Genomic DNA, 21,655 nt, shown 5'->3' on the forward strand with positions numbered 1-21,655 from the left:
GGAAAAACTATGAAACAATATGTAGATGACCCAATTTATGTTAAAGAGAAAGGGACAGTGTGTGTGTGTGTGTGTGTACACATAAATATATATAAAAAGAACAGAAGATGTACCACAGAGTTAACAGTGGCTACCTCAGAGGTGGAGTAGGTGGATGTACCCATATGTATTTTTCTGGGGAATGGATAGCTTTAATCAGATTCTCAAAGGTGTCTATGATACCTAACAGATCAAAAGGTTTTCATCAAAATGATATAAAAGTTCTCCAGAAATGTTAGATAAAAATGTAAAAAATATTAACTGCCTTTGTTCATTATTAGCCACAAATGGTTTATCTATTTATAAATGGTGCCAACTAATGAAACGACAGAGAAATTAACAGCTGAAATTCCAAGTATGAGAAGAATATTTTTTATTAAAAGAAAAAAACTTTTTAAAAGATTTTATTTTTAAGTGACCTCTATACTCAATGTGGGGCTCGAACTCACAACCCTGAGATTAAAAGTCACCAACTGAGCCAGCCAGGCACCTGGAGTATTTTTTAAATGCCTGAGAAATGTTTTATGGGGTAGTAAATTAAAATGCCATTATTTAAAGAGAATTCTTAAGATAACTATAGGCAGGCAGATATTAAACATCTTAAATATAATTATCAGGATGCAACTGCTTCTATACATAAGTATATAAAAAAAAAACAAACTGGGAACTATAATACCTTTTCAGAACTGCCCAAGGTGAGGAGGGGAGACAAAGCCTGAAAAATCAGGGGAATTTACAGAGATGACTAGTTTTGGGGGTAGACTAAGTAAGATGCAAAACAAGAGTTGCTTAAACAAAACAAATAGTTTAAAATCACTTTTAAGAAAGTAAAATAGTAAAAAAAAAAAAAAAAAAAAAAGAAAGTAAAATAGTGTTAAAAATTAGATATAAGGGCTAAAAGATAGATGTACCTTGACTGACACAACAGTGATGGTAATGTTGAAAACTTTGTGCTTTAATCAGAAAATTTAAATCATTTGCAATATATACTAGAGGAATTCATGATTTAAAAGACTGCCATGTTGTATTATAAAGAGAAGAAATATCTCATAATTTATGTTTTACATAATTTTCTTAAAGCAAGATACACTTCTAACATTATGAATTGGCCAGTACTGGCTGAAGAATAAAGAATTTATTCAAGAACTCTTTTAGATTGCAAAACAAAGATTTCTTCCTCTATATAGAGAAGATAAGTTTCTAATAAAGGGGCTAAAAAGCTTCCCAAAAATGCCTGTAGACTTTCAGGTTTATAAATTGAATTACACACATTTTAAAAATTATACCCATTCAGTACATTGAGGTGATTTTTTTTAAGTAGGCTTCAGAGCCAGCATGGAGCCCAATAGAGGGCCCAAACTCATGACTGTGTGATCAAGACTTGAGTGGAGATCAAGAGTTGAATATTCAACCCACTACCCACTGAGCCACCCTGGTGCCCCAATATATTGAGATGATTTTTAAGAGTGAAGAGTGTTGACATGAACTAAAAGTGGCTACCCATTTTAGAAGTTACTTGTCTATCATTACCTTTCTAGTAGTTTCTATAATTCTGATAATAAGCTAAATGATAGAACTTTAAAAAAATCATTTGACTTGAGTTAGATCTGAATTCTACTTCCAAAATGTCATTGTTATACATTATAATTCAGCAACGACTTACTGAAATTTTTCTATTTTTTTTTTAAGTAAACTCAACCTTCAATGTGGTACTCAAACTCACAACCCAAAAATCAAGAGTCACATACTCTACCAACTAAGCCAGCCAGATGCCCTGAGATTTTACTGTCAGATACTATGCTAAGTGCTGAAGCCTCAATGGAAGAATAAAATGGAAATGGAAATGGAATGAGCTACAGAAAGGGCTAAGAAAGGGATGGCATGTCTGAGAAATGATGGGCAACTGAATCAGAATGTGGAGGGTGCTAAAAGGTCATGGACTTTATCTCACATGGGCAATGGAAGCTGATGAAGGCTTTTAGGTAGCAGAGTAACCTAAATGGACTGATTTTTAACAAACATCACTCTGTTACCAAGGCACAGGAGACAAGATGAAGAGACTGGAAGCAAAGATAGTACTGTAAGTTTGAGTAAGAAATTTTAAAAGGCCTGGACATATGATAAAAATGAAGAAGAAGGGAGAAATTCAAACAAAAGAATGAGAATGAGTAGGGTTCAATTAGGGAATGGAGGGGAGTAAGGCGTGGAGAAATGATGATGACTCCCAAACATCAAACATGGTGACCAAAAGGATCGTGATTTGAATACTGAGATGATACATATGAAAGAACAGTTTTGGAAATCACCTACCTAGCTTTGCAATATACACTTATTTCTAAATGGAAATTCTATCTACCTTGATTAACCATGTTATCAAGTTATAAGAAACAAGAATAAAGTATATGAAATCACACCAAAAACTCTGAAATTTAAAAAAATGCTTAATATTTCTATTGTTCTAGATCTCCAGAACCAAATTCCAAAATGCATTATTAGAATTACTTCTCCTGCTTGGTTGAACAAACACAGAAACCCTCCGAATCTTTTTTCATGTACAAAATGACAATAAAAATCCAAACTTTCACAACCAACTGTGATTAAAGCTCAAATATAAGAATGTACACATGAAAGCATGCTATAAACTACACTGTATATAAATAGGGACAAAATGCTATTTAGCTCAGCTGCTAAGAGAGAAGTGAGTTTTTAATTACAAATGGCAGGTTTTATAACTTATAACACATCAATGAGAAAGCCAACTACACGAAAGTACTGAGCTGGGAAGTGAGGAAAACATATAACTCTTGATTTCACAAAGGCAGTAAATAAGAATCAGAGGGAGAGAAGAAGCCGTCTTTGTCAGGAGACCAAGAAACTTCACAGTGTTGATTCTAAGGACACCCAGAGTACAGCAGGTCAAAGACTAAACAGAAAGGAAAACAAAAAGAAAAACAAAACAAAACAAAACAAAACACCTTCAGAGAGAGGAAAAAAGTTCTGATCTGCCTAACTCATCTGTCCTTAACAAATATTTGAAAGAATCAAAATTTCAAGGACCAAGATCAACAACAATAATACAAAAAAAAAATTACTTCTACTTCCTGTAGAAGTACTCTATACTTTTTCCTTGCAATACATATCTTTTTCCTCTCCTTCCGATTTAAATCCAAAGGTAGAAAATAAAAGACAACAAAAGCAAGTCTTTTATTTAGAATAAGAAAGAGCAATGGAAAAATCAGTTTTGCTTTATTCCACCCTTGTCCATAGCTCCTACCATAATTTTTAAGAATGGCATTATTCCCATTGTCTTTTCTTATAGTCCCCATAAAAATTTTTCATGTAGGGTACAAATAAAACATTTCTAATTTTTTCCATATAGGTTATCTGTGGTAAAATTTTACATGAAGATTGGTTTCACTGTTATGTTTTACTGACTATATCAAGTTACAGCAATTTATTATGTCACTGAGTTTTCTCTGTGGCTACATCTACCACGTCAAATTTTACAAATATAAATTTTATTGTATGCAGTTTTAGCCAGTGTTAGATTTGTGTTATTTGTACCAGTCACACAAATCTCTATTTGATAACTGTGTATATTTTCATTAGAAACCCATGGAAACTTATAATTTGCTGACAGTACTCAGTCAGCAGAGCAAAGATAAAGAATGATTAAAACGGAGAGGTCAAAAAATCAAAGTCTTAATGTAGGGCCTCAAAGATCAGTGTATCTGTAGCTATAGTCCAAATAGTATTTGAAAGATAAAGTTATTTTCTAACATTCTAGATGTATTCTTTCCATCATGTATTAATGCATTTAAGGGAGCAAAAAAGAAACTACAAATTATCTCCTCCAAAATGATTAAAGTGTAAAAAGTTAAAAGCCAAAAGTTAAAATGTATTAAGTAATTGTTACATTCTTAAAATAATACTGAGAGCTAGCTAATTAGGGCAATACATAATAAATGGAGTTCTTTAGAGTTACTACGCTAAGAGTATCTGGGTCTCACGTACTGGTATACACTAAAGTAGTAGAAGCTAGGCACTGAACAAAACTGATACAGCCAACACATCATGAATGTCAATACTCAGTTAACAACACCCAAAAATCTAAATGTTCTAAAGGGTAGCTTTTATAGACTTAAAACCATTAATCGATATTATAACCATGATTGATAAGCAGGATGCTTTACTGAGCCATCACTTTAATATAGCCAGGTGTGTATGTTTCAGCTGCTATTTTGAATTTTATTAGGAATATTTCTGACTTTAAAAGCACAACAAATGTACTTTGATGTCTGACGGGAAGACTGAAATCAAAACGAGTAACACAATATAAAAAAAATATTAAAATATATGGAAGTACCCTGAAAGCTACATGTGAATCACTGAGAAGTGGCCCCTCTTTTTCGATGTAATTGATGCTTGAGTCTCCAGCAATTAGGTGTATGCTTCCTTCCATGCCCTCTACTGAGTTCTGACAGGCTGTGCTCTCTCCAGGATTCAGTGCTTTTGCAAGAGTGTCAAATGCCCTATAAGGAGACATCAGATGCTATGAGCTTGGTCATTCTCCACAAGAAAATAAAATTCTACATAAAATTCTGGAATTAAGATTTAGGCCTAAAAATATTACTTAGAAAACAGAACTTTGGTATATCACTGGTTATTCTATTTCAGTGATATCTGTTTCCCAAAGCAACAACTTCAATATATATATAGTATGAAAAACTATTATATTAATAGTATTATCAGAGAATTAAAAGTATTATATGAACAGTATTATCAGAGAATTAAAGTCTTTTTAAAAAAATCTATGTAATTACCAGAAAGAAAACCCCTTATACACTGGTCTAAAAATATACTTTTACAATAAGTTATACATTTGATACTATAAGATTAACAACCCATTTACTTTACATACAGCAGCTATTTAGAAAGAACAAGAACTTATGTCAACTTTACTGCATTCTACATAACAAAGTTAGATCCTATTTAAATATTCAGAAAATATTTTAAAACTTGTGTTAACACAGCTACCTCTAAAATGTAAGAATTTGAGATTAGGATGGCAAATAATGAACTAATATAATCAAATTTTTATTTAAAATAGCTCCCCATATTTTTCAATGAGAGGTCTTTTAGAGTTCCTTAAAATCTCATGTTCAACAAAGTACTTATTGAGACTCTTTAAATGCAGTTTCCTCAACATTTAAATGATGAACAGTGTGAAAAAAGCCTGAAGAAATTCAGTTTCTACACCTCATGTATTAACATTAAGAGAATGAAAAATAGAATTCCCATACAAGTTTCCTGAAGTGCAACTTAAAATTGTAGTTAATTCAATTACATTTTTAAAATCTATTTTCAGGGGATCCCTGGGTGGCTCAGCAGTTTGGCGCCTGCCTTTAGCTCAGGGCGTGATCCTGGAGTCCCGGGATCGAGTCCCACGTCAGGCTCCCTGCATGGAGCCCGCTTCTCCCTCTGCCTGTGTCTCTGCCTCTCTCTCTCTCTCTCTCTCTCTCTGTGTGTGTCTCTCATGAATAAATAAATAAAATCTTTAAAAAAAATAAATCTATTTTCATCACTAGAAATTAGTGGGGAAATGACATGGTTGCCTGGGATAAGACAAATGTTTAACTCCAAATACACAGAGATAAAATCTCTGAAATGTCAGACCTAAAGTATCACCTTTAGCAAGAAAAAAAATTCCTAAATTTTATGACTACATTTCTAATCTTATAATATTCATTTATCATTCATTATTTAGAATGTAACCTGCTGAACATTTTACATTGAATGTTAATAGTTCAAACTTACTATGCTTTACATCTTCTAAGACAAATACTTGTTTTCTGAAACTTCTATAAACAGTATTCTACATAAAAATATTTTAAGAAATACTAATATTTGGGATGCCCATGTGGCTCAGCAGTTGAGTGTCTGCCTTTGGCTCAGGTCATGATCTTGGGATCCGGGATCGAGTCCCGCATCGGGCTCCTTGCAGGGAGCCTGCTTCTCTCTCTGCCTCTCTCTCTCTGTGCCTCTCATGGATAAATTAAAAAAAAAAAATACTAATACTTAAGATCAAAACAGACTTTACCTTGAAACATCACCATTGGTCTGCATTTCTTGATGAAATTCACACAAAGAGGTATCACCATTACTTAAGCTTTCAATCATTGACATTTCATTACTATTCTGAGAAAGAGCTTTAGTTTTTCCAAGATTTGCTAATGATGTAACCACACTGGCCAACGTACTTAAATCTCCCTGACATGATTCAGCCTTTAAAAAAAGAAAAAAAAAGTTAAAATCTGCAAATTGGTATCAAAGAACTTTTTGTCTGAGATATCCAATTCTAGATTGTGAAATGCCAAAAGTACTCTAATTAAGATAAACGAAACCTAGAAAGTAAAATCAAAAGGCTCTGAGCTTTTAGAAACTTCTTGAGGAATATGTAATTTTAAAAACATCAGGTACTTTTCCGAGGAAATGTTTATACAATTAAACCAAAAATTGTACATCATGATTAATCTATTCACATCAACAATCCCTTTCTCTGTAAACAGATATTAGATGATCTTAAGTTCTTTTTAGAATTAAAATTCTGACAATTTCCAAAACTTATGAACTACTGTATAGTGTTAAAATTAATTTTACTGAAAAGAGAAAAAAAGGTCAATGTATTTATTACTCAACAGAATTCCTAAAACGCCAACTTTTACCAGCCATTGTGTGAAATATGTTAAATAAATGCCACAACTGTGTAGGTGGAATATCTCTTTACATATTTAAAATAACAGGCTTTTGTTACACGTTGCACATTTTCCCATTTGTCTTTAGCTTTTGTTAGTGATGTATATATTCTTTTATTCTTTATTCACTAATTAGTTATAATTATTTTGTGTAAAAGTACATTTTCCTTAACTCTTTGACTACCCAGAAATACAATTTCCATAGGAAAGGCAGATAGATACTTGATTTTTCTTTATCAGTTTTCAGAGCAATGAGTCAATGCCCTTAGCAACCTCTAATGGTGACAGGTGAGTTTTAAGTACCATTCTAAATTTATAGATTTTTATATATTTGATGTGTTTAAGTGAATCATTTTTTTAAAAAATACTCAAATTAGTCCATCCTAACCTAATTAATGAGAGACCCTTCACAATTGCTTCTATGGTCAACTGACAGTCCTTTAATGACATTCAATTCTTTCTTCATGGTTTTTATTTTTAGTGTTCTTAATCCTGAGAAAATGCACGTTTCCTTGCTGTTTCATGTTATAGCAATTCTTTAGTTTATGTAAAACTGATTTTCATGAATAGAGTGAAACAATTTTTTTGTGCTCCCCAAATTAATGAGTGGTCCCAGAATCATTTACTAACCTACCCGTTGTGGAGTTCTTACATGGTTACTACTTGTACCTGTATTTTATTTAATCCTCGTTAACAACCCTGTAAAATAGGAATCATCATCCCTTTATTACCAATAAGAAAAATTATCTATTATCACTCCAGCAGTAAGTACTGGAGGCAAGACGGGGCAGTCAGCTCTGATGGTAAAGCCCAGGCTCTAGCCACTGTTCCAGGCTTCCTATACATGAGTAAAAGGAGTCAACACTTAAGTGTTTTAATTTTCAACTAGAACTTTAACTTCTCTTCCATTTTGTAACATGCTCATCTAGCTATTTTCTTGTTTTTGTCAATGAAGACTCGTAGGCAATGTGAAAAGACCTCATCTTATTACTAGACAGTTTTGAAACTGTCAGGAACTTACCACACAAGACTGTTACTATAATTTACTACGAAGACATAGAGAAAAGTAGTGTCTGGGCAAATAGTAATTTCTCAACAAAACTTAATTGTCCTCCTTTCCTAAAGGAGGTAATACGTCAGTGCAATTGTAACTACAGTCCTAACCTTGAATCATGTACACAAGGCTAAGCAAAATCTTCTAATTCCAAAATATATGGTAAAAGGTCAAATCCTCCCATGGAACAACAAAATACTAATGCCCAACCTGTATGGTTTGCACTCTTATTTGCCCTATTTTACAGATGAGAAAGGAAACTAAGCATCAAGAGGTCAAAAAAATGGCTCAAGGTTATGCAGCTACTAAGTGGCAGATGAAATGTGATTCCAGACCTCAGGTATTAAGAGTGTCTTAAGACTATTAAACAACAAATATATAATAAATCTGACTATAAATTGGATGAATAATCTTTATAGGTCACATAAAACCAGATCATATCACAAGCTGAGAGAAAAACTAATCATAGGCTCCCTAAAATCTGTTTTCAGACATGAGTCTTTAGGAGAAATTTTTGTTCTCATAAGGGGTTTCTGAACACTGCAGAAACTCCGCATGCTCTATCTAAATAAATAAACTTTTCCCCTGAGACTCCTTGCTCCGTAAAGAAGCACTCCAATCTTGAAGAGAACCCAGGTAACTTAGACACATAACGAGAGCTCTTGCAATCTTATTTCGACTCCTGACTCAAGTCAATGTTTTGAGTAAAAGGGGTGCTAGGATTTCTCTTCACCTGAAATATTTTAAGTATTTTGTTACTATAAAATCTGTAGGGGAACATAAAAGAAGTATTAAGAATTCTGCGCTTGGGTGCCTGGGTGGCTCAGTCGGTTAAGCATCTGACTCTTGGTTTCGGCTCAAGTTGTGATCTCAGGGTAATGAGATCAAGCCCTGCTTCAGGCTCCATGCTCAGCACAAAGTCTGCTTGAGATTCTCTCTCCCTCTCTTTCTCCCTCTGCCCCTTCTGCTCATGCTCTTGCTCTCTAAAATAAATAAGTACATCTTAAAAATTTTTTTTCCACACTTACTGTAATTTCTATTTTTGAGCTGTATTTTGAGATGAAAGAAACCTAGAAGACTTTTGTCTGTCATTTTCATTTTGAAGCTATAATTGTCCTAATGGAATAATGAACATTTCTACTGATATTCATATATGAGGACATACAAAACAGAGGCTATCCTGGTCAAAATCTAAAACTCCAAGTCAGCATCCATTTACAAGAAACACCTGTCAAGGAAACCTAATACACACCAATTATAATCCAGCAGCCTCACTTTAACTAGCTTACCTTATCCTAAAAAACAGGACCCACTAGCCTTACAAGGAAATCTTCAACCTCATAGCCATTGAGGCTACTTTCATATTACTTTCTCTAATATTCACTAAAACTTACTCCTATCCCAAATTCTTCAGTAAGAGCACTCTCCTGATCTAGGGATTGTTTTCCCTTGCATAAAGGCATCAAATTTGTCACTAAGTTGTTTTAGCTGTCATTTAACACTTGAAATAATTGATCATTTATATTAAAAAAATGTAATTTCTAATAGAGAATATTTAAAAGCACATCAATTGACCAAAGTAATGGTGGAAATTAAAAAAATATCTTAAAAGCTTAAAAAATTTAAGCTTTAAATTAATTGCACTAAACACACCTTATCTGGTGTCATCAGCACAGTTGACTCAGTTTTTATTCCAGACTGGTGAATATTCACAAACATTCCTGAATCTAACAGTCCTGCTGACCTGTAATAAACAAGTACAAATTTTAGCCTTAGTTTCACTGGGAAGAAAAACAAATGACCAGCTACTTAATGTATGTTTTGCTTGTTTTTACTATACCTTGCAGTTTCACTATCTGTTACAAAAGTTGGAGTTGCAGCTAACGGGCTTCGAAGGTCTTTTCGGATGTAGATTTTTTCTGTTGAAGCGGCACAGTTGGAAGATTTTTCTCGTGATACTTCAATTGGTTTTCTTTCACACTGAACAGCTACAGAAATGTGTTAAACTATTACATCACAATGAGGAACTTACAGGCAATTATAAATGTAACCTTTCTGTCAGCAATGCTGCTCTCCTGGGAGACAGTTGCATAACTGAACTCTAAAGATAATCATTTATTTTTAGAAATTATTTTCAACTTCAACAAAGTTGCTTCAGAATAGTAATTTGCATCTCTCATTCTCTTTTCTCTCCCTGGCCTAGCTATGGTAGAAATGTAGAGAAATTCTTATTTTTTAAAAGCTCACTGTCAAGAAGGAAAAACTCAAGTTAGAAGTCTCTTACCTATCTATGAGTTAAAAAAATAATATTTGACCAACTGGAAACAATACTGATAGGGAGCCACAAAAAGACCAAAGTTAAAACATTTTTCAGTTAAGGGCAGGGGGAGTTTTTGAGAAATACTTCAATGGTATAATCTTCATTTATATAATCTAGGTAGTATATTTTATAGGAATTTTATTCCATGATACTTAGGAGATAGTATAGTTTAGTTGTTAAATGTACATTTTCTGAGGGGGAAAAAAACAACAACAAACGCCTGCCAAGATTCAGATCCAAGTTCTGCCACTTATTAGTTGTGTGACCTTGTGCAAGGTACTGTATCTGTTTACTCAAATGTAAAATGGGTAAGAGTACTACCTACTGCATGGGGTTCTGCTATGAGAATAAGTTAATTCATATGTTATATACAGAGTTAGGCATGGTGAGACCTCAATCAATATTAGCTACCCTAGGGCAGCCCCGGTGGCGTAGCGGTTTAGTGCTGCCTGCAGCCCAGGGCGTGATCTGGAGACCCTGGATTGAGTCCCACGTCAGGCTCTCTGCATGGAGCCTGCTTCTCCCTCTGCCTGTGTCTCTGCCTCTCTCTCTCTCTCTGCATCTCTATGAATAAATAAAATCTTAAAAAAAAAAAATTAGCTACCCTACTTATCACCTTAGTAGTCTGACCGAAAACTAAACTGGTATCTAGTTAGTTATGTTTAAAAAAAAACAAACAAACAAAAATATGTTCAAACATACATACATGCAAAGTATATAGACACTCAATAAGTATTTTGTTGAATCAATAAAAAATACATGCATATGTACACATTTCTATAGTTGGAAAACTGTAAATTAAAATCATATATATTGACATATTGAGTAAATTTTGACATAATTCTAGACTTTGCCTGAATTCTTAAAATTATTTTCTCCTTTAAAGCTAATACATACAGTCTTGTCTCATTCCAAACGCAATACATCTCTGTAACCTGCAGTATTGACAGCGGTTTCGATGGTGTTTATTGATAATACAGTCCTTTGATCCTCGACATGAATAAACTAAATTTTTTCGGATGCTTCTTTTAAAAAATCCTTTGCAGCCTTCACAGGTTACTGCTCCATAATGACGACCTAGGGACAAGATGTTTAAGAAAACACAAAAGTCACATATTTTGAAACAGAAATGGAAATAAACCCTTTATTTATTTCTTCCCTTTAAAATAACAATATATGTGATGAAATGGAGATTGTTGAGTTTGTGACATGAAAAAATCTTTTAGAAGTTACTAAACAGATAATGAAACAATACTCTTTGCTAAATATATTAAACAATATGAATTTTTAATTCTGTTAACAATATGGAAAATTTCAGAAAAAGAAAGAGCAAAACCATCCATAATACCATAATAAGTAAAAGTTATTTTTACTTCTGAGATAACTTACAAATTGTAATTCTCTTATATAAAGGTATTTTATTCTGAAAGCTATGCTCCAAAAAATATATCAATTAGTATTTGAGCTATAATATTCTCTTTTTTGGGGGTGGGTGGATGAGTGCTGACAGACAGAGGGAAAGAATATCCACACTGGTTGTGGAGCCGCTATGGGGCTTGATCTCATGACTCTGAGAGATCATGACCTGAGCTGAAATCAAAGGTTGGATGCTTAACCAACTGAGGCACCCAGGTGCACCTATAGTAATCTCTCTTTTTTTAAGAGATTTATTTATTCATGAGAGACAGAGAGAGAGAGAGAAAAAGAGAGAGAGAGAGAGAGAGAGGCAGAGACATAGGCAGAGGGAGAAGCAGGCTCCATGCAGGAAGCCCAATGTGGCACTTGATCTCAGGACTCTGGGATCACGCCCTGAGCCAAAGGCAGGCGCTCAACTGCTGAGCCACCCAGGTATCCCTATAGTAATCTCTTCTTATTGCGGGTGCCATTTTTTAAATTTCTGGAGCAATTCATCACATTTTGATTAACATAGCACTTCACAAGTCATTTCTCTGATACAACATCTATTAAATTGAACATACTCTTGGAAAAGTTGCAGTGGAGATTTTTGTAATGAAGCTATGGAAAAAGATTTAAGATTATACTTTAGTGAACATGGGTGCTTTCCTGGCATAATGTAACAATGAATATAACTAAAATGACATAACCCTGAGTACTAATAATACTTGGAGAAATGCCTGCTCAGCTATATACAGCATTAAATAAAGAGTAACCAGAGCTTTTCCATCTCAATGATTCAAGTTACTCTATATTCCTGGACTAGTAACAGGGCTTAACAGGTAAGTTAACAACTTGATGTTACGTGTTAAGCACAATTCATTTTTAAGCAATTCCTTTGACAAAACTGAACTCACATTCAAGAAAAATTTCCACATATTCAGCTTACATTTGCAAAGAAAAACTCTTTGGGGCACCTGAGTGGTATAGTTGGTTAAGCACCTGACTCTTGGTTTTGGCTCAGATTGTGATCTCAAAGTCTGAGATTGAGCACCATATGGAGCTCCATGCTAGTGTGGAGTTTGCTTGAGTTCCTCTCCCCCTGCCTCCCCCCACAAAATAAATAAATCTCTCTTTTTTAAAGATTTTATTTATTTATTCATGAGAGAAAGAGAGAAGGAGAGACACAGGCAGAAGAAGAAGTAGGCTCCCTGTGGGGAGCCTGATGAGGGACTCCATCCAGAACCCTGAGGATCATGCCTTGAGCCGAAGGCAAATACTAAACCACTGAGCCACTCAGGTGACCCTAAATAAACAAATCATTTTTTTAAAAAAGCAAAATTTCATAATTCTTCAAAATATGCTTTTTATGTCATTGCAAGATCGAATTAAATTGCATTCAAGTAAAAAAAATCATCAGGTGAATAAAAAGCTTTGGGGAAAACTCAGTTAAATTTTATAGGCTTCAAAATATGAACTATAATTAAATAAAAATCTTTTTTTAAAAAAAAGGGACACCTGGGTGGCTCAACAGTTAAGCATCTGCCTTTGGCTCAGGGCATGATCCCATGGTCCCAGGATCAAGTCCCGCATCAGGCTCCCTGCATGGAGCCTGCTTCTCCCTCTGCCTCCATCTCTGCCTCTCTGCCTCTCTCATGAATAAATAAATAAAATAAAAACAACATGCTCTTTTCTTTTTTGCTTTCAGAAGAAGAAACATGGTAGTATGGTAGTTATTCTAACAACACAACAACACAACATATAGAAAGTTATTTTTAAATGTTACCTGATGCTTTGTCTCCACATACTACGCAAAGATCGAAAACCTTATTTGGTCCTTGGTCTGGGGAAGAATTATCTGTTAAGAGCTAAAGAAAACCCCCCAAAACAAAAACAAAAAAATAATTTGTTAATAATGCTCTTAAAATAAAATATAAAAGAACAGTTAGTCTTAATTATTGCTTGCTTTCTCATAAGTTCTTCTGAAACTTTGAACTCTATTAAGAGTATATCAATTAAACTACTGTTAATTTTCTGTATATACAAGTAAAAACTTCAAAGTTATTAGAAGCAAAGGTAAGAAGAATATCTTTTAAATTTGTTCCATAAAATGTCAAACGAATTCATGAATATTTAATGTATCTTACCTATTAAGCACTTATTTAATCTTTTTTTTTTTTTAATTTTTATTTATTTATGATAGTCACAGAGAGAGAGAGAGAGGCAGAGACACAGGCAGAGGGAGAAGCAGGCTCCATGCACCGGGAGCCCGACGTGGGATTCGATCCCGGGTCTCCAGGATCGCGCCCTGGGCCAAAGGCAGGCGCCAAACCGCTGCGCCACCCAGGGATCCCTATTAAGCACTTATTATTCATTATTCATTCAACACATAAAATTACTGCAGCAGTCTATCAGCCCTATCATGACAGCTCAAAATTTTTCCACATGGAAAAACAAGCTATAACAGCATAAAAAGATAACTGAATTTTTTAAAACAGAAAAGTAGTTAAATTTTTTGAGGTATTTACTTGTAATTATGGAAATATGATTGATAAACCTTTCATCAATGAATATTCTAAGATTTGGATTAGGTGTAGTCATAGACAGCATGGGATGTGGAGTCTGATAAATGGTAGCATGTTAGTCGGACTGGGTGGGGAGGCCTTGGACAAATTATAAACCCTCTTTATATAAAGAGCTAATCACTAGTTATAGCTAACATAATGCTGGCAAAAAAATACTAGTTTCTTCTTTTAGATTTAGCTTCTAACCTTTTTTATCATTTTCTTTCAACCTTTTGAAACATGAACAAATTAACTCAATCAAAAATCAAAATCATTTATCAAAAAATGTGATCATTTTATCAAAAAATGTGATAGGGCATTCACCATATCACCTTCACTTGGCTTTAAGGCAACCTACAAAATAACCCTCTACTTTGACTCTTTCTTCTCTTAGGGGTGTGAATGCCTTCAGGAGTTAATTCTGATTTTAAAAACTTTATTTATTATTTTATTTTATTTTTAAAAAGATTTTATTTATTCATGAGAGACAGAGAGAAAGAGAGAGAGAGAGAGAGAAAGGACACAGGCAGAGGGAGAAGTAGGGTCCATGCAGAGAGCCCGACATGGGATTCGATCCCAGGTCTCCAGGGTCACGCCCTGGGCCAAAGGCGGCGCTAAACCACTGAGCCACCCAGGCTGCCCTGATTTTAAAATGTTTAAATACGGACACCTGGGTGGCTCAGTGGTTGAGTGTCTGTCTGCCTTTGGCTCGGGTCGTGATCCTGTGGTCTTGGGATCGAGTCCCACATTAGGTTCCCCGCAGGACGCCTGCTTCTTCCTCTGCCTGTGTCTCTGCCTCTTTCTGTGTCTCTCATGAATAAATGAATAAAATCTTAAAAAAAATACAAACTTTAAGTAGTCCTTAAAATAGCTGTCCCTTGCTATGTTACAATGGCATTATTTCTTTTTATATTTATATCATCATAAAAATTAGTTTTTAACAGAACCTTAAAAAAAATAGTTGTCCTTTGAAAGCATCTATGAAAGGCATCACTCTTCCTTAATAGCACATCTATTGTGAATGATACTCATCTTTTATCTACTATTATTCCTAGGGGAAAAATAAATATTGAGAGATTAAGGGACTTGCCCACATTCTTTAGGTCACTAGATCAGATATCCAATTTTCTTGGTCCAGAAGAATTCTATCCTAAACCAGTTTCTCTTTCTTTGCCCTGAGAGGTGATCCATAAAGTAGGCAAAGTACCAATATTATCTTTTTCTCTTGAAACAGAGAAATTTTTTTTTTAAAAAGTGTAGGTTTACAGTGGAAAAATAATCTGATACACATTTCTTAAGCCAAGTGGTCAAGATCCATGTCACCAGTTATAAAACATGACAATAGTAAATTTGATTACTTGATTTAGATGTGATGAAAATGGCACTTTACCTCTGGGCTCCTCCTTACCAAACGAACAACCCCAGTCTAATCATGAGAAAAACATTAGTCAAAGTCCCATAGTAGGGCCATCTATAATATACCTGACCAATATACCTCAAAACTGTCAAGGTCATCAAATACAAGGGAAGTCTGAGAAACTATCACTGCTAACAGGAATCTTTTTTTTTTTTTCTTTTCTTTTTTTTGCTAACAGGAATCTAAAGAGAGATAATGACTAAATGTAATATGGTGTCCTGGAACCAAAAAGAACATTATGTAAAAATCAGGGAAAGCTAAAATCATCTATGGATTTTAGTTAATAATCTATCATAATTAATTTGCTAATTATAATAAAAGTATATTAATATAAAATGTTAATAGGAAAAATTGTGTTTTGAGAGGTTATATGGAAACCCTATACTAACTGCTCAATATTCCTGTAACTATAAAACTTTTCTAAAAATATCAAATTTGTTGGTAAAAAGAAAACTTTTCTAAAAATATCAGATTTGTTGGTAAAAAGAAATTAAGGTATTCATGATGTTATAAATTTTTTTAGTGACTTCCGTCTTGTTGATAAAGTAACTTCTTATAAATCCCACCCACTTTTTACTTCAGCTGTTTTTAAAAATAATACAAATGATGCAATTAGAAAGGTAATAGAATCTGTCAGGTTATACAGGCAAAATTTTGTATTTTATTAATTAGTTTTTCAATCCTAAAAGAAACTTTATGTGATCAGGTTTTCATCACAAAAGAGAATTCAATTTTAAGTGGGCATTCTATGAAAAAGTTTCCAAAGGGTTTGTTGGATTTGTATTCAATCACAGCAACCAGCAGTGAAAATATCTACATAAGCACAGGCATGCAGTGTATATAAGTCTTAATTGGCTCTTTGAAAAATATATAACTAGCAAAATTTAAATGATGCAAAGTTAATCTGGACCACTGACTAACTTCCAGCGTTAAAGCAGACTGGGGATAAAACTGCCTGCTACATCAAGGAATATGTAGATGACAACCAAGGAGCAAAGTGACAAAGACACAGCCATAATACTGACTTTTTGATTTGGCAGCTTCTTGCTTGAGGCCCAGGCAGTCTGGTCTTAGGCAGTGCTGCTACCATAGGAGAGGCTCTTAATTTGGTAGTTTCCTAATCGTGCAGAAGTGGCAGGTCTCTTAGAAGCCAGGTCTGCAGCATGTCTGAGTGGTTATTCTTGGAAACCTAACCTGGATCTGTATCTTCAACCTTCCCAACAATTCTGTGAATTCTCTACATCCTTTACTAAAAACCCCTCCTGGACAAACTAGCCAGAGTGGCTCTTACTATATGCAACTAAGAACCAACCCCTTCCCCCACCCCCCCGCCAAATATATGGATGTGAGGGTGCACAAGGAAAAGTACAGTGGCATATGGTAGTCACCACAGATAATGTGCACAACACATAATTTTATGCAATTCTTTCTTTTCCTTCAGACCACGTAGGATGTAAAGTCTTAACATCAGGACTTATGACCTGCTTTTTAATTCTTTCAAGTATAAGATGAAAAGACACTCTAAAGTATTTACCTGGAGATGTTGTGCAGAGAGATCAGGAGTTGTAAAAAATAACTGATTAACACCTGCTGCATCTGGAGTAGTGAGGAAAACTTTTCCTGGAGTGGAATCTTGCCTGGACAAAATGACTTTGCTTGGGGTAGAGCCATCGTGATTTGTCAGAATGAACTGCTTGCCTTGTGTATTATGATCAAGTGCCGTCACAATCTGGATTTTCTGGCCAGTTTGCTGCTCGGTAACAATCTAACACAATCATGTCAAATTAGTAATCAATTCAACTTATCTTTTTTTTTTTTTCCCCTCTAAGGGCACAATTTTCTCCTACCTTCAGACAAAACTAAAAAAGGATACCTTTATATATATATTTGATATGATACAAATACACAATACCTTTTAAAACTAGCAATTCTACTCCCACAAAATCCCATCCTATAGAAAAACAAATGTGCAAATAAAGGTACAATAGAAAAAACACTTGGACCTATTTTGATTCCTTGCTTCCCATTCCCTCCCACCTTCCATTTAGACAAACGTTTATTGGGTGCATTCCATTTGTCAACCACTGTTTGTTCTGGGCTCTGGAATAAATATGGCAATAAACAAAACCTTTGTTCTCATAACACTTTCAGTGAGGAAAGGCAGATAAAAAACAAACAAGAAAATAATATTGTCAGATGGTATTAAGTACTACAAAGAAAAAATAAAGCAAGGTAGAAATGGTGAGAGTCACTGTTGGAACAAAAGCCATGAGGAGATACTTTTGCATAGACCTGAGTAACAGCCCAAAGCTTAGTGAGTCCCAGGAAGAGGAAACGAAACATGAAGGAAGGCCGTGGGGCAGGAAGTGTGTTTCACACATATGAAGCAATAGACACTGCAAGAGAGCTATGTGAGTGAAACAGCGTGGCAGAAGGGATTAAGGTAAAAGATGGGATCTGAGTGACAGCAGGAGCCAGATGGTATAGGGCTTTGTAAGGACTAAGTCTAGATTTCCACCTGTGTGAAAAGGAGATCCACTGGAAGGTCACAGAGCCGAGTAGCAAGATCTTTTTCAAAAAGAGTAATTTTAGATTTAGTGTGTAGACTAGCCTGTGAATGTTCAAGAGAAGAATTAAGGGAGACCAGAAAGGATGCTATTGCTCTGCTCACACAATGGCAGTATCTGGGAATTCTATACGGGCAGAGATCCTGGCAGGGTACAGGGCAGTAGCCATGTTGGAGGAGAAAAATGATTGGATTTGGGATATTTTATGAAGGAAAATATGACAAGATATGCTGATAGACTACATGTGGAATATAAGAGAGAAGAGTCAAGGATGACTACCAAATTTTGCTCTGAGCAACTGGGAAGACAACTGCCATCTACTGAGTTGGAGGAGACTGGGGAAGAGCAGGTTCACAAATAAAGAGAATTAGCCCAGCGTTGAGGGCTTTTGTTGTTGTTGAGCAAATATTTTACAGAATAAACTCATTAAGCCAATTTAATACCTTCATTCAAATTTAATATGCCAAAGTTGGTTTGTTTCCAACTTTTTTCCATTTCCCTGAAATTATTTTCAAGATTCTTTTCTATGCAAAATTTACAACAAAGTTCTGAATTACTAATCAGTTTTTATCTAGAACAGACTGTACTGATTATAGCTGCTGCCAATCTGAGTTTTCTTTATTGACCATTATTTCCAGCATGACCTATTTTTCTGGGTGTACTTTTCATTGCTGTCAATTTTATTTTATTTTATTTTTTCAACTTTATTTTACATAGGTTATTTCCACAACCATCTTCCCTAACAACTTTCAATGATACCTGTAAGATGTGAATTTGAATCAGTTTATTCATAACAAATTTTACCATGTAAAGCCTAAGCTATTGTAGGCTTCACTGTGGATTATTTCTAGCAGTAATATTCATTGTGAAGTAAACAAAATTCTAATGGCTGACCAACTTATTTCTTAGAGAAGAGCTATGGGCGCAGGCAAGGTGTTGGTAGTTCTTTGACAGCACATCCAAACTTGACAAGTGGTAGCCTTTTTAAGGCTAGTTGCAATGTTAAATCAGAAACTGTATTAAAATCCATTGGTTTATCCTGCAATTTGAATAGATCCTTTACTTGTCTGTGATTTTCTAACACCACACTGGCCCACTGAGTGATGTACATCTTTTATATGTTGATCTGTTTCATCATACCATATCATTACATGGCAGGTAGCTCCTGGGGGAAAAAAAGGGCAACTAACATTTCAGTATTATTATGAAAATAGTTCTGACCTTCCTGAGTCTCTGAAAAGAGTCCCTAGATGATACTTTGAAAACCTCTGGATTATGGTACTTCTTACTAAGGAATAGGGCCTAATTGTTCCAGGTCTCATCACCCCTCTGCTATTCTTCATTAGCTGTTTTTCTTTTGCACTCCCATAACTCTATATAGTCATCTGTTATAGCCCTTATCATTGTACTGTGACTGTTGGATGACTTGACTATCTGTCACTAGATTTAAAGCTACCTTAAAGTCAAGAGTATCTTTTATCTCTGTACTTCCAGAACCTAGCATATACAGTTGATGTAAGTAGGTTTGATGGATCTGAGAATGAACTGTAAATCAAACATACCTCTCCCATCTGTTGTTCAATAATTTGATGTGCAATTTCTTCTATAGTTGCCATGTTCTAATTGCCAAAATGTCCTGCCAAAATAAAAAGATACCTTTTCACAATTATACTCATAAAACATATTTCCTGAAGAATTTATAAATAAAATGACATGTAGCTAAGATTTGTTTCAAAATAATCCAGTTGGGGTGGGTGGGGGAAGGAGGGAATAAACAAAACAAGATTGGCCATGCAATGACAATTACTGAAAACTAATGAAGTTTATACCGGAGTTCATAAAAACTATTCTCTTTGCTTTTATGTATTTTGAAAATATTAATTAAAAAAATGATTCAATACCAAACAATTTTACTTTTCAAAGATACTGAAGGCTAACCAGGAGAACTTTGATGCAGATTAGGAGTAGTTCATTAATTTAAATAAGGGTAATCCTATCTGTTAATAAATATGTCACTAAAGCCACTTGACACACTCTTTTACCAGTATACTGTAAAAATTAACAAAAGAATTGCATTCATTCTGAAGGAAAGATCTCTCCACAATTTTGTGACTGTTCTTTATTAGTGGCAGTTTCTTACATATTAAGGTTAATTAGAATTAAAGGTAAAACTTTCTCCAAATGGATTTGAGAGCCTGAAAGATTAATGTGCTGACTCTGACTTGCTTTTTCTCTGTATCAGCAAATAAGAATACAAAAATTATTTTTGACTTTGTCACATTATATAATGTCATAAAATTACTAATACCCTATAATTATAATTATTTGCCAAATTATAAGTTGTTTTCCTTTAGAAGACTTTAAAAATTTTAAATGCTTCAATTGTACTAAAGCAATGTTCAATAATTAGCTTTATTTAACTATTTCTCACTAGATAAAAAAGCAGTGGCCTAACCTCTCTGGAACCAACCAAGGAAACAGAGCTGCTCCCCAGGCCTGTATCCTCTGACTCATCTTTGGATCTTTCTTCCTTTTTTTAAAGAATAACAAATGTTTGAAACTGAATAATTCTACTGGCCCACCTAGTAGTATCAAACAAGTCCAACAGTTTTTCTTCAATTCATCCTATGAATGTCCCCTTCAGTCCAAGCTGGCAACACTTCTGCGATATAAAAGAAATCTTACTGCCTTCCCTGCAATTCATGGTGGTGGAGGCCATCACATATAAGAGCCCTCTACAGATCTCTCCTGGATAACCCCATCCAGGCCTCTGTTGAGATGGCTGACTGGATCCACAAATCACATGTCCCTAATCTCTTTAGCAAATGGTTGTCCAGTCACACCCAAGATAGTCTCTTCAGTCCTGGTTCGTTCCTTTGTTCCTTCCTTCCTTCCTTCCCTCTTTCTCCTTCCTTCCTTTCTCTCTCTCTTTCTCTCTCTCTCTTTTCTTCCTTCCTTCTTTTCTCTCTCTCTTTCTTTCTTAGATTTTTTTTTATTTGAGAGAGCATGAGCAGAGAGCCCAATGCAGGGCTTGATCCTAGGACCTCAGAATCATGACCTGGGCTGAAGGCAGATGCTTAACTGAGTCACCCAGGCACCCTTGGTTCCATTTTTCTTAATTCCTTTTTCAGCATCTCTCTCCTCTCACATTTTACTATAAGCAATGAGAAATGGCCAAGTCCCCAACAGTTTACTTAGAAATCTCCACAAATAGCCAAGTTTATTGTTTAGAAGTTCTACTCTCCATGAAAGGCTAGAACACAAGGCCAAGTTCTTTGACACTATCCTAAGGTTCATTTTGCTCTAGTTACCAATACTGTACCATGTTTCTCATTTTTGAGACTTCACTAGAAGCACCTTTAATGTTTATTTTTTAAAAGATCAATTTGAGGGAGAGAGAGAGTGTGTGTGTATACACCTGTGAGCATATGTGTGTGGGGGTGGAAAGGTAGGGAAGGGCATAGGGAGAGGGAGAATCTCAAGCAGACTCCCCACTGAGCCAGGAGCCCAAGGCAGGGTTTGAATTCATGACCCTGAGATCATG

General features: G+C 34.8%; 1 protein-coding gene across 2 annotated transcripts in view; it reads right to left on the reverse strand.

The window, feature by feature from the left end:
* NR2C1 (nuclear receptor subfamily 2 group C member 1) overlaps nt 1-21,655 on the reverse strand; it is a 46,103-nt gene that overhangs the window by 15,822 nt on the left and 8,626 nt on the right. The window contains exons 2-9 of one of the 2 annotated variants that reach the window (XM_072773124.1): nt 19,674-19,747; nt 17,079-17,309; nt 13,350-13,431; nt 11,066-11,245; nt 9,689-9,836; nt 9,502-9,592; nt 6,140-6,324; nt 4,406-4,571 (exon numbers count right to left, since the gene is read on the reverse strand). In XM_072773124.1, coding sequence (XP_072629225.1) covers nt 4,406-4,571; nt 6,140-6,324; nt 9,502-9,592; nt 9,689-9,836; nt 11,066-11,245; nt 13,350-13,431; nt 17,079-17,309; nt 19,674-19,727 — 1,137 coding nt within the window. In that variant the 5' untranslated portion in view covers nt 19,728-19,747. The remainder of the gene's footprint in view (nt 1-4,405; nt 4,572-6,139; nt 6,325-9,501; nt 9,593-9,688; nt 9,837-11,065; nt 11,246-13,349; nt 13,432-17,078; nt 17,310-19,673; nt 19,748-21,655) is intronic. The other variant, XM_072773125.1, reaches the window with a different exon arrangement.

Source organism: Canis lupus, chromosome 13 (assembly GCF_048164855.1).
Source record: "Canis lupus baileyi chromosome 13, mCanLup2.hap1, whole genome shotgun sequence".
Taxonomy (NCBI): Eukaryota; Metazoa; Chordata; class Mammalia; order Carnivora; family Canidae; genus Canis; species Canis lupus.